The sequence below is a fragment of the Talpa europaea genome (genome assembly GCF_964194135.1).
Source record: "Talpa europaea genome assembly, chromosome: 2".
NCBI classification, from domain to species: domain Eukaryota; kingdom Metazoa; phylum Chordata; class Mammalia; order Eulipotyphla; family Talpidae; genus Talpa; species Talpa europaea.
Genome location: NC_140068.1, coordinates 70,426,230 through 70,440,593, shown reverse-complemented (window position 1 = coordinate 70,440,593; position 14,364 = coordinate 70,426,230). Strand labels below are relative to the sequence as shown.

The 14,364-nt window shown below is 35.9% G+C and overlaps 1 protein-coding gene across 3 annotated transcripts in view; it reads right to left on the bottom strand.

The window, feature by feature from the left end:
• Positions 1–8,996: 8,996 nt before the first annotated feature.
• The window catches only part of COL9A1 (collagen type IX alpha 1 chain), a gene marked incomplete at its 5' end in the record, with an annotated part of 67,560 nt that continues 62,192 nt past the window's right edge, over positions 8,997–14,364 (bottom strand). For all 3 annotated transcript variants that reach the window (XM_084227716.1, XM_084227717.1, XM_084227718.1), the window contains one exon: positions 8,997–9,263. In XM_084227716.1, the coding sequence (XP_084083842.1) occupies positions 9,079–9,263 (185 nt within the window). In that variant the 3' untranslated portion in view covers positions 8,997–9,078. The remainder of the gene's footprint in view (positions 9,264–14,364) is intronic.

The window sequence follows — 14,364 nt, the reverse complement described above, 5'->3', positions numbered from 1 at the left end:
AAATATATAAGCAAACCTTACCATTAGTTCTTCTTCCAGAGGAAATTACGTCCTATAATTGAGTACTTATGGTGATATACATTTTGCAGTCTCATCAAATTGTATTTCTCCTTTGATTTCTGAATTTTAAAGTTTCAGGCTTATCTTGACATTTTCTTAGTGTTTTAATTTACTATCATTACTAAAAATTTCATCAGTTTTTTGATATCATACATTGCTCCTGCTGAATATTTTTGACTACTTTTTATAGCTGAAGAATTCTTATACCATTCTGCATCCAATCTTCTTATGCAGAGAAATAGATAGGCAATAAGAACTTCACATTATAACTTATATTTTGGGAAAAACAAATCCAGGAGACTATTTTATCAGGAAACTCAAAACCCACCATGGCCAAGTACTTAAATGCTTTTGTTAATTCTGTTTAATGAGCTCAATTCAGAGCAATCACCTAGCATGAATATGTACTGCATGAAAAGAGAGGAACAAGGAATTCTGCAAAAAACCTAACACTGAGTTTCTCAGCTGGGAAACAAAAGCTGCTTTTCCTAAGGGTGCTGGGCAGTGAAGGCACCAGGCTGTCTTTGGCGCTCTCAAAGCATCAATGGCCTAACAAGGTCTTAGGGCCTCTGTACAATTAGCCTTCTGGCTTCATCATGCTCAGACTTGAAGACAAGAACCAACCATCAGAGCAAAGTACTGGTTTTGTAGCCAATGGAAAAGACACCCCCTGCCCTTGAAGAGAAATATGTAGTGTCATCAGACACATAGCCACAAGGTGAAATCCAAAAGGTCTTACCGAGAATGACTCTGCAGAAGCTGCAGCAAGAGCTGCACAGGATAGCCAGGGGGCCGAATATGCAACCAACCAGCTCTCATACCAGAGCTAACTCTAACTTCTGGGGAAACAACCGGGCACTGCAGACACCATGTCCTTCGACAAGAAACAAAAGTTATAGCGATTGAAATTACTCTGTGGTATTTTATGGCCTAGCTCTCCATTATTTTGCGAAACTATTGGTTGAAAACAATTGATTTGCTACCACATGGGGTATGAAAATGTTGCTGAAATCTAAGTAGTGTGTTCCACCAATGCTGAGAGATGCCACCAGTGACCTTGGAGCAGTGCAGAGTCCAGTTGGGCTAGGGCAGGCTAGGGTGATTGCTTTTATCTGTTAATTAAAAAAATGAGTTTAGAAAGAAGCCTGCTGAAATTGGGGAAAGCTGGGAACAGAGATGTGTTAGGAATGTGCCTAAGGGAAGGCAGGCTTCGTTCCAATGCACCCATGGTTTGAACTGGTTTTCATTATAGATGAATGAGCTGCTGGTCAGGTACTGTCTACATGGCTGTGCATACATCCGACCTTTTAAATATTTATATTGAATTGTGCTGTATATTTCAATTCCACATTTATTTATTTTATTTTCCAATGTTATTTTATTTATTTCACGTGTTTTTAACTTTAAATTGATGTTTTCTTTTTTCTTTCTTGTGCAATACCTATGATGGTGCTGTGTTGTAGACTTACACAAATGCATATACATATGCATTTTCTTAGTAAAATGATAATTTATCCAAAAAATGTACATATATCTAAAATCTGGTGCTATGTGTATATTTTGAGTTTTTAATTGTGGAACTTTAATTTGTTGACTTTTTGGAAATTCTGCCATTCATCTGACACTCATTAATTTACTTGAATTTGTCATAAAGCTAAACAGTTTATGTTTTCAAAGACATTTTTTCATATTAAGAGACTATCATTTTTCCATATTTGCTAATCCAGAAGTATTTATTTTAGCATTTTAATGTTTTCATGAACTTTTTTTGTTGATGGTGATCAAATGTATTCTCTTTATTCTTTTTGAGTCAGTCCTTTCATGACCTAAAAGGCTCAATTCATTTCTTTTTTATAAATTCTGCTCATTTTAATTCCACAGGATATATTATGCATCCTTTCTTACTGTTTGTTTAGGAACCTTTCTTTTTCTAAATTCCATTTGCATTGGGTTGGTTTATTATTATTTCAAGAATCTTCATCTATTCAGATGACTTGAGGAGGGGAGAGGGGAAGTGTAATGTTGTATGATGCGTATTACAAAGTCAAGATATCACATGGTTCAAGCTTATTTTCTATAACTGAAACATATGACTAAATCTGCCATCAGCAAAACTAGAGTAATGGCACCGTGTCCACAAGGAACAAGCCTCTCACCCTACTGTGCTATTTACCTTCCAGCACAGTTCCTGCCTCACTGTACACATGACAGACAACAAAGAACAACCAAAAAGATTGGTTTCATCTAATACAACACCAGTTAAAGTGGAGACTTGGCAGTTGCCCAATTCCCTCAGTAAAAAGGGAGTGGGTAATTAAGGCCTCAAAGTAGGCTGGGAAATACGCTCTTAGATAAGTTGGTGGTTACCAACTCTCTTATATCATTTGATTCCATTCCAAAACATTTGTTTACTTCCACATAGATGTCAGTAATGTTCACAGCTGGAAAAAATTATCAAATTTCCTGAATTATCTCTTGTTTGGACTCCAGAAAACATAAATGTTTAAATGCAAAATAATTATAGAGCATGATGATAATTGATCATTAAAACTATGTTTGCCCAATGTAGGTAGGTTTGAATACCAGATCAATTAACACTTTCAGCTAGAAATCCTTCTATGCAAACAACATATGACTTCAGTTTATGTGTATGGACTTTGGAATCTAAAGGAAAGGGATGAGTGATTCATGAGTTTGTTAATTGTTCTTTCCTACTGATATAAACCACTTCTTCCAACCAGTCTTAACATTAAAAATGTTTCACCTTGTGATCAACATAATTTAGTTACTGACTTGAAAGTCATCCCATGTGCTTATTTCTATATTTCATGACATTGTTGAAAGTTTAAAATTTTAGTCACTCTATAGAGTGATTACCTTAATATATGTTGTCTGCAAAGGTTGTCATCTGATGTTTGGCTTATACAATAATTTTTTATGAATATGCTTTAGGAACTAAATAAGATTGAGCTTTTATGCAGTCTTTCTCATCTGTTGAGAACCTGCGATATACCTCCTTTTGTCCACAAGATGGTGTCTAAAGCAATCTGAGTTAGAAGAACTGAACAGACTTGCAGAAACACAGGCTAGAAACAGTTTAGTGGACGACTAAATCAGACTCTCTCCTTTGCACTTTCTTGTTTTTACTTTTGTATATAATTTTTTGTTAATTTATGTTTTGTTCATTTGTTTATGTTTTTCTTTATTTTAAGTATCATTATGAAGCAGGTATAATAACCTTTGATTCATTGACATTACAATTTTCTTTCTTTAGTGGATGTATACCTATATACCTAGTTACTTGCAAAGTTACTATTTGGAACTTTGGCTTGTATCTATACTACCCTCCTAATTTAGTGATTAACATTAAATCACTTAGGTAATCTTTTCATCTCTTAGGATAGATATTCTCTTTTGACAGACAAAAAAAGCATTTAGCAGACCATTTATAAACTCACGAAACATCTGATTCTCCATATTGTTCAAGACACTTTAAATTGTACAATTAGATTTGTATAATGCTTATATTTTTCTAGAAATATATCACTGTTTACAAAAGTAAAGAACACTATTTTTCAAAATAGCATTTTAATTTTCCTAACATTAGTAATACTATGTGGAGACCAGACTTTCCAAGTGGAGTTATAGGTTTGTTTTTTCAGCGCATCCTCAGAATAGCTTTGCAGATTTGTTCATTACTCTCATTCTTAAATTACGTTTCACATTTGTCTGCATCCACCTTCTTAAGGGACACAGTTCTCATTGTCATTATTCTCCAGTGTCCTTTCTTAGTATTCCCGCGTTGAGGAATGGACTCCCCTTGCAGACCATTTCCTCTCATGGAGATTACAAAAGCTTCCAGGAGGGGGAGATGCAAAATTGAATTTGTACCTTTTATGCCTCGCTACTTCAAATTGACCTTGCCCATGTGTCACATTCATTTATAGTTGACTGGTAAAGGAAGTATTAATTACATTACACTTGTTGAACTACTGGGGGTCTCAGGACACAAGACAAATGGATGTTTGAGTTTACTGTATGGTAGAGCTGAGCTACATGCTGAACATTTTACCCAATAAAGTCAGGCCAGAGTAACTCATCACTTTGGTTAAATTGAATGAATCAGATGAACACAGAGAAAAAACATTCAGACAAGCAGACCAGAATAGCAAAAATTTACTTCAAAATAAGGCAGGTTTGTAAAACAGAAGCTAAAACTAAGAAAATCTCAGTAGGAAAATTTTAATGTTCAGATTCAAGAGTGAGTGATATATGGTACTACTCAAGGAGTTAGCTACTTCATAAATTTGTCAAAAGTGAATATTGATAAAATAGGAGATTTCACTAAATTCAGGGGGTAGTTCAGTAAGATTTAAGTTTATCAGAAGGCTGTGTGTTGTTTGACCATAAGAAACTTGTGGTTGTAAAACAGTTTTTTGTTTTGCTATATTATTTAAGGCATATTTTTGGAATAAATATTTTTCAGTGCATTCATGTATTTAAATATAGATTGTTTCATGGTATATTTTATAACTATTTTAGACCTAACATTTAGGATATATTTTCACCCATTTTGTTTGTTTTATATCTTACCTCATCACACTATTTAATAATATTTAACACAACGTACTCATGCAAAATGGAATGGCAGTAGTTTTTTCTAAATCCCACATGGATGTAATTCTTTGAAGCGTTGATTCCTTTGTGTTCATGAGCTTGTTACTTATCTCAGCAATAAAGAACTTGACCCTAAACCAGGGGATTCTGAGGTGTAGTTATTATGCTTTATCTACTCTTGAGTTCCATTCTGTGAGGTCTCAACCACGGGGAAATCACATAGTGTCTAGGGAATCTGAAAATTGGTCCATTATAGGGTTCATGTGTATACCATGTTGGTAGTTCTACTTTTGTCAAGGAATCAGTTTTTATAATAATTTATAACCCATCTCCCTGGCAGCTCATTTAAAAAAAAAAAAAAGTCTTATACTTTTGGATGAGAACAATAAGCAGAAGCAAAGTCAAAGAACAGGCAGTCCTTTGTGACTTTTGTCCCACCAAGTGAACTCACTAAAATCATTTGAGACTCACTGCTATAGAGGACACTGAGCAAGATAAGAAATAGCACAATTAACTTTCTCACAAATGTGAGATTTTACATCACTAGTGATAAGACACTAGGCAATAAGAAGTAAAATACATCGCATGTTTCCTTGATGGCATTTAATCACATTCCAGATGTGCCAGTGGATTTGCATGTTCACTTAGCCTGGAAAGTGATTTACAAAGCTCTTAACTCTTCTCATCTCGAGGCTCCCTTATGGTCTAGAAAATTAAAATGGTGCTCTCTGAGGAATAGCCTTACGTTTCTTCACACAGAGATTTTCAACTTGGAGGCGAAAGACAAATTCAAAAAAGAAATCCAGTTTCTCAGAGCCAGTTTCCCTCATGTGTTCTCTCTCTAGTTATTCTTGGAAATCTTGGAGTTAAAAGCAAGAGGTGAATGCATGAAAGGAGAAAGCAGAGATAGCCACTGACCTGGACTAGAAATAATGTAGTCAATATCCTCTTTCTGATAACCAGATGTTTCATGACATTTAGTGAATCATCCAGAGAGCATTTGAGTATGTGTATTTATATTCATCCATTATTAAGTTAACCAACCATTTTGATTTAAGATTTACAGAGCTATGTGCACTTACTATAGCCATGTCCTGGACCAGAAGCTCACTGAAAAAGGCTAAGTGCAGCAATGCAAATATTTTGCTCTATGAGAAAAGGACCTATATTTATTGAACACAAGTATTCTTTTGAAAGTATATATATTTTAAAACATTATGTCTATTGCCCACCTATAAACAGCAAAATTACTATTTGCTAGTATTTTTTCCTCTTTGCTTTTTTCACTCCTTTTGCCAGGGCTACCAGGAAATGTTTTAAAAGCAATTTTCTTGGTATTTGATATGATTTTATGTATTTCTGGTTATCTTATCCTTATAATGGTTTATTTTTAAACTCAGAGATATTTTATATCAGAGATACTGTAATAGACAAAAATTAAATAATACAATCAGAGGTGATATTCTACTGCAGAAATTAAGCTCATTTCAGATTGCAAATATATCAGATTTGACTAATGATGTTTTAGAATAGCAGCATTTGTTTGGTCAGCCTGAAATATAGTGTCCACAAATAATCAAATCAGTTACATAACCTGTAGGGCTACTAGTTCGTGATCTTCTGCTTAATGAATATCAGTTATACTAAACTATGCCAGTGAATTTATGTGCTCAGTCAGACTGAGAAGTGATTTCCATTGCCCTTAACCAATCGATTGGATGTCTGCAATAAAAATCATATTGTAATCCCATAGAAGCACTGACTAGAAGGAAATCAGAAATCATTTGCCCTTGAGGAACATGCCAGTTTCTATCCAACTTTCATTGTCTGCACACTCCTCTCTGAGCAAGCTCTGGGTGATAATAACTCATCCAACTTTTAAAAATATCTCAAAGAAGTTTTGGATAATTCTGTTTTGCTAGAGAGAGAAATTCCATCTAATTCAATATTTATCAACTCTCTTTCATGGAGATGATTTAGCAGATTCTTTTCTTTGTAATTTCTCAGTCAAATATTTACTGCTTCTGTAAACTATTTCTCTCTTTTTTTTTAAAGATTTATTTATTTATGCATACAAGAGCTGGGGTAGTTTGTAAACTATTTCTCTTAACTGCATTTATAACGGATTGTTTCCACCGTTTGAAATGTGCTAGATTTTGCATAGATTTTGCATAATCTAAAATAGATTATGCATAGATTTTGCATAATCTAAAATAGATTTTGCATAATCTATTTCTAAGTGGTTGTTTCCAATATTTATGTTATCTGTGGAGTTTGTTGTACAGCCTTTTATATATGAAGTTTGTAAAACAGTTAAACTGTTCTTTGAAGTTTTATTTTTTTTAATTTTCTTATTGAATATGATGTTAGAGAACTGAGAAACATTTATTTGATTAACTAATTTTTCATTTATTGTATTTGATTATGTCACTCCAGTTAAAATAAAACCACCTTGCTGAAAAGATAAGGCAATTTGTTTGCGTTTATTTGATTATATGTCACAGTACCTGAAAAAGTTTCCTATTTCCAGAAAGCTCATTTTAAGTAATCATAACCATTATCTCTATTTCTGAAAAGTATCTACTTCACAGGAAGAACATTCTTCCTGGTCTGTGTATAAATGTGCTGACCTACGTAGCCAAGTTGGAATTTTTCTTCTTCACCATAATCCATCCAGAAGTACAGAATTCAATACCATAAGCAGTTTTTTTAAAAAATCTAAATACAGAGTATATAATGGTTGATTTAGCCAAACAAATAGGCTGAAATGCATAAATATATAGAAAGCACACAAGAAAAATATTAATATCAAAAATCCTATTAGGGCACACTTACTCCTGACTTGAGAGAATTGAATTCCATAAATTAACTGGAGATATTGATTGACTATTTTGAACACTGTGCTATGCCCTGGGACGAGCCACTCATGTGCAATGTGACATAAAATGAATGTATTAAGCCTGATTGATAGTTTATGTAAAACAGCAAGTCAATGTGATTTGTGTAAATAGTAATAATATGTAAGGTGGCCAGGCAATGTCTATCTTATTGATAAGAATGCAGTACTTTAGTTGAGCTGCTGTTGCAAAAGTGTTAAGAAAAATGGTGAAAAAGAAATCAGTTTTTAATAATAATGTCCAATTAATATTGAAAATTGTGCTACTTTTGTGCTCCTGAGTACTATAAGCAATTGTGTAAAGAATATTTAATCATCTGAAAATCTTCATAAGTCAAACAAAAATGGTAAAAAGGATATTTGCAATAATAATGCACAAATCATTTGTGTGGCAGTGAATTTCTGAATGGGAGGTGGCTACCTACCCACTGCAAGGTGTTCCGTACCTAGAAACAAAGTGACACTAGTTTCAAGGGTCTGTGAAGTCTGTGGTAGCAGGCCAACATGTAGCATGTCTGCTTTTATGCACTTGTAGGTTTTTCTGGGGTATGGATTCATAGCTTTCATTAGAATTTTGAAAAGATCCAGGAAGCCCTCCCCACCCCAACATTTCACACATACAAAACTTCTGTCAATGGGTAATAACCTCTAGGAAACAGTAGGAGGTTTTTAATTTTCTCCCTATAAAAAAGCACAAGTGTATGCCTATAGCATTATCAATAATTTAAAATTTTTACTGTATAAGTAAGTTCAGTGACTTCTTTTCACTGAGCATGATTATTTATAAGAAAACATGCAAGAGATTAAGAAACCATATTTATTTCTTCTTTGGTACAACCAGAGATGTTACCTCAAACCTTTAAAATAAATAATCACATCAATAAAGCCCACAAGTGGCAGGATATGAAAATTCCTTCTTTGCTTTAACACAGAGCTCAAAATATTAACAGATTTTGGAAAGAGTACAGTTCAACAAAAAAAGTCAGGCTGACTGACGTCGAAAAACAACAGGCCATGTGAGGAAGCCACTCCTGGGGCACACAGTAGGGGGCTTCAGCACCAATTCTATTGACATAGTGGGGTTTCAGCAAACTGGTAATCCCTATACAACTGAAACAATAACTTGAGAATAACATGTAAATAAAAAATGAAAATAACTACTGCAACTGAGGTAAACCAAACAGTTGGTATTTGGGGGTATTTTTATTGGCACAGAGGCCACTCTATATCACATATCGCTAGCATATTAAAGTTTAAGATTCCGGGGACAGGATTATAAATTTATTTAAAATGAGGATTTTTTGTTTGTGTTTTAACCGGTGACCCTGCTTTCTCCCCTCCAGGGAAAGGAAAAAGGATTTTCTGAATAGCACCATTGCTCTGATTCTATATTAATGTTGAAGGTAATACATGGTTGTCTTCTGCTTCAGCTTCGGGTGGTGTTTCTTCTCCAAGCGCCTTTGCCAGGAGTGGTTTATGCAGACGGCTTGGCTGCAGGAAGCTGCTCACTGATCGGGTCCTTTGCTAAATGCTCGCTGGCCGCCCTGCACTGTGCAGGAGGCTGGCTCGCAGAAACCAGGGGGACCAGGAGGACCCGGTGGGCCAGGCACACCAGGAATTCCTGCCACCCCTGGAGGGCCTCGCTGGCCATCACGGCCATTCCTTCCATAGCTGGCAGGACCCGGGTCACCTGAAACATACCAATGATTCACATGTGAACAGGAGAACCTTCATGGCTGCAAAGTGGCACCGAGACGGTTGCAGCCAGCAGTGTGCCCCTAAGTGTGATGATGATGATTGATAATCAAATACCAGCACTGACCTTTCAAACTAGGATTAAAGAGATTAAAAGTGGGATGAGGCCCCAGAGTCTAGCACCAACATCTCTGTCAGTAGAGCCTAACTCCTATATGGTCCAATAGCCACACAGGCATGTGAACTGTAAGTGTAAAACACACCTGAACTTTGAAAAAAGTGTGGAATAAAAAGTAAAATATTTCATTAATTTTTGTATTTATTACATGACAAAATAGTAGTTTGGACACAGTGAGTTAAACAAACTATATTAGCAAAGTTAATTCCACCTGATTCTTTTTACTGTTTTATTGTGGCTACCTGAAGATTTTTAATTACACATACAATGGCCTTTGGGGCTCATATTGTATATTTTCAAGCAGCACTCTAACAGCAGCCCTCATTTATCCAGATAGGAGTAAGACTAGCTCAGTAGTTAGAATAACAGGTTGTGGAGACAGATGTCTTAAGACCTGCCATTTATGAACAGTGTGACATTAGCAAGTCAGTAATCTCTCAGTTTCTTCATGTGCAAGATGGGTGAATACCTTCCTTATAATTAAATTCCATGCCTGAACACATGTTAAATGGGACTATTATTATGATTAGAGTATTATTAATTCATGTCTTTTATAAAATGGTATAATGCATCCTACAAAGTTCTATGGTATTTTTCTCATCAGGGGCTTACCCCAACTTGAGCTTTATCTAGTCTGAGTTCCTTGGGGGCATCTCTTTCTTCTGTCATGCTCAAAGGTTGCTGCTTCACCCAGGGGGCGGACACCAGAACAGAAAGGAACTTCTGCTGAACACTTACCGCACCCCCCCCACACACACACACACCAGCAATATTGTCATACTTAGCCAGAAGGAGGCAATAAGAAGTGAATGGAAAACAAATTGTCCACACCTCAGCAATAGTTTTATAGAGACCTTCATGCCAACACAGCTATTTTAACTTGGCCATTCAGCTAAAAAAGTGGAAGTTAGATCTACATGTTATATATTTACTTAGTTTTAGTGCCTTTCCTTCATTTTCAGTGGCTTTAGTTTTCTTTTTCTATTTTAGTCACCTTATTACTTATGTTTTTTTGTCTTATAATATTATGCTCTTACTGAGTAGTGTAATTACATATATTTCTCATACTTTTAGACATAAAGTAGGTTGCAGACACCATTTTACACCAAATATCTTCCTTTTATGCTTATAATTAGATCCACACAAAGCAATGGTATAGGGCAAAACATTAAGAAGTTTTCAGAGAATAATTGTCTTTGACTCATGTGCACTTCAAGGCTATAAATTAGCAGAGATGTAAGTATTCCCCTTAAGCTTCCAGTTGATTATATTGTGATGAAACAGATGATTATGTGTTTTCATTAAAAGTGAAGGCTGGAAGAAAATTTCTCCCTAATCCATACAACCTACAAATAAGGCTTTAGCAGAACCTCCTCCTATCACACTGGGGACAATTAAAACTTAAGTTGATCATTCAAGACTTAAAAGATCAGTCAAATATGAAAGCATTTAAGAGGTGATTTTCATGTCCCATACCAGTAACAGTATTCCCACTGAGGAGTACCAGGTCTGCCTTAACAACATCAAATCAAGATTAAGAGGAGAAAATGCCCAAAGGAGAGGTTGCAAACCAGATGACCACAGAGGCTAACTAGGCAGGTAGTGTAGAGCAGGATGCACAAATTACAGTCCACGAGCCAAATCCTGGTTTTGTGAATAGTTTGAGTAGGATAGTGTCATTGCTATTTGTTCACCTGTTGATTGTCTGTGGCTGTTTTTGTACTACAAGGGCAGAGTCGAATGGCTGCCACAGAGGCCACCTGGCCCTCAAAAGCAGAGAAAAAAATAACTCAGTTCTTTTTGCTGAGTTTTCCCTACTAAGGCATTAACAAAATGGCCCTGCCAACTTAAGTAGAAGAAAACAGATAGCATAAATGTAATGAAAATTAACCACTGATATTCCACATCAGTTTTTGAGAGACAACAGGGAGGACTGAGGCCTGTGGTGAACAGGAGAGTAGATGCTGACGGTATCTCTGCTCCATCCAATTCACAGGGAAATAAGGGTCAGTGCTACCAAAATTCCTGATACTTTTTAAAAGAAACTAAGAAGCTCGTTTTCTAACTAAATGTCTCTCAATTTTCCAATGTTAGCAACTAATTCCATTTATTAAAAATGTTTATAAAACCTAGAACCTTAAATTTAAGGGAACTCATTCTCCAATACACAAGTATTAAAAGGAAAAGTTTTTAGATTTTCATGCTTAGTTCTTCATTTCAACACATTACAACAGAGGTGTGTGTGTGTGCGTGTATGTGAATTTTGTTTAATTGTGTGTGTGTGAATTTTGTTTAATTGTGTGTGTGTGAATTTTGTTTACTTCATTGGTCATGAGTTGACAAGGAAGTAGAAGGCACAAGAACTAGGAGTTAGTTTTGATTCTTCTAGCGCTCTATCACAGAAAATGAGGATATTTTTCTGAGGTTTTGCACTGTAGCAATAGAGGATAAAAAATAGCCTTCACATTAAAAAAAAAGACTGTCAGTTTCTGGTGAGTCATAACCATGGGAATTTACTCTCAAAAGTGCTCTGACATTATTGTGTGGAGACCTAATTATGGGGTAACATTAAGTCAGAGTCCAAATCATTCAGTAAGTCCAGCAGTTAAAGAGTATCTATAAACTACTTTTCAACTCTTACGAAAAAGAGAAAGTATCAATCTCAAGTGCTCTCATTCTGCTTTATTTGCCTCATGGGTGTGTTGTCTTTACTAACTGCCTAATGATTATACAGTTTTCTGAAACTCAAGGATCTATAAAAATGCTGTTGCCAAACATTTCTTGATTTTTAAAAAAACGTCTATGTCATTCTTAGTGTGAACACTAGAGGGCAGTCACGTTACATTGATAGAAGCCACTCCCTGCTAGAATATTCTGAAAGACCTAATACATGTTGCAGAATGAAAGGGACTGTGTATGCAGTCCTCCAAAAAAAACCTCCAAAAAAAAAAACCTCCAAATTTTCAGCACTAAATAAGAGTATTGATGATTAATTTTCTGGCTATGTAAAATCTTTGTCTATGCCGGGACTTAAAATTCTCACCTAACACTGTGCTTACTTTTATGGTGTTTAACAAAGCACATATTTAAGAAATTGGTGAAGTGGCTTATTTATATAAGAATTCCACAACCCCCCCCCCAAGAAATAGCTACAGTAATGGAAATAAGATAAATGACTACTGCTAAGATTAAGCCTAAATTGAATATGCCCTTTGAGGGTTGTTTTGTTTTTTTTTTTTACTTTTTCCCCACTCGATATTTCACAAGCAAAGATCACCTGTCTGCAAATTTTGCCCAAGAAACCCAAGTCATCTAGTGTGGTCCAGCACAAGGCCACCTCTATCCTCCACATCAAAAAAAGAAAAGCGTCTCAGCTCAGAAGTCTGCAGCGCTAGTAGTCACATTTACACAGTTAACTCCCCTCTAGGGGGAGCTGGAGTGTCTAAAGAGGCGATCAGGGCCTAATATTAAATATTTTTACTTAAAACCCTCGAAATGTCAAGGAGCTGGTCCCACATGGCGGGGTGGGGGGCACGGGAGAGTGGGAGGTATCTAAAATCTCAGGAATCCCTAACACAAACCAGAGAGCTCTGTATGAGAGGCAGAAGGAACCAAGACAGAGTGGTTATGGGATATGTTGGAATCAGATGGCATGGGTGTCAAGAACAAATTAATATTAGTGGAAACCAAGCCATCATTTTGTCCACTGTATGGGCCTAATTACAGGAAACATAAATATCTGCATCTATGACTATTATCTGAGACTTCTGCTTCGGTGCAAATGATGTCTGGATCATTTGCATCTGGATTTTCTCAAAGACAAAAAAAGGAGTAACCATTATTATAACAGCTAATTTGCAGTTTGTCATAGGCCAGGCACCATTCCAAGGGGTTTACATGGACATATACAAGCCTCTCTTAAATAACTCTATGGCACAGGTGTGCAGAGGAAGAAACTGAGGGAATGGTGCTGATGATAAGTGAAGAGGACTCTATACATTCTGGCCCCCTGGCTCCATAGCCAGACTTCTTAAATACTCCCCCCGCCTACTTCTTGCTGTGAGCCACAGTAGAATCATTAATGAGTACATTTAAAGAAAGAATGTACAGTTAATATAATGGTTATAATAACCTATATTCATATAGACAATGTAGCATCACAAGGCCAAAAAGTCATGAAGAACTGAGCCCTGAACAGAGATATGGAGGGGAGACAAGGAAATAAGCTGTTCAGAAAGAAAAAAGGAATTCTAATAACTGATAGATAATGCAGGTATTAGTTGCAAGATTTCAAATGTGTCAGATATATTAGCACGAAGAAGAATAATCAAATGATCTTTTTTTCCATTCAGAAGGATTTAATTCCTAAATCCAACAATAGGGACAACAAAGAAAGTTTAGCATATACTGGTCTGTAGAATCTTTCTTTTAGGTCAGGATTGTATTTACTAAAAGGTTTATGGACAAGTTCCTGCTGAAAGTCCTATTGAAGGTTCCCCTAGGCCCTGAAGTCCTATTACTATTGAGTTTATGGGAGACAAGAAATCGCATTCCTAATCACATTCCAAGCTTACCAAGGAAATTAAAAATGGGCCAGCCTCTCCGTGGACAATAAACCAGTGAAATGATTCACTGTGAACCAGTTCTTAAGCATTTGTGATTTGGAGTTTAAATTGATTTTTGGAGAAGGAGGTATGAAGTGGTAGGGGTGACACTGAGGGAAGCTTGGTACTGCTGATGGAGCTGAAGGCGGAAAAGCTGCAGGTGCCAGCCTTGCCTCCAGCTCTCCTTTATCTACCTCAAAAAACAAAAAGTGGATCATCTCATTAATAATAGTAGTAATAGCCAAAATTCTTGAGTATCTAGGATATCTAGACAGTGTCCCAAACACTTCATAGACAGATTTTCTTTAATTATG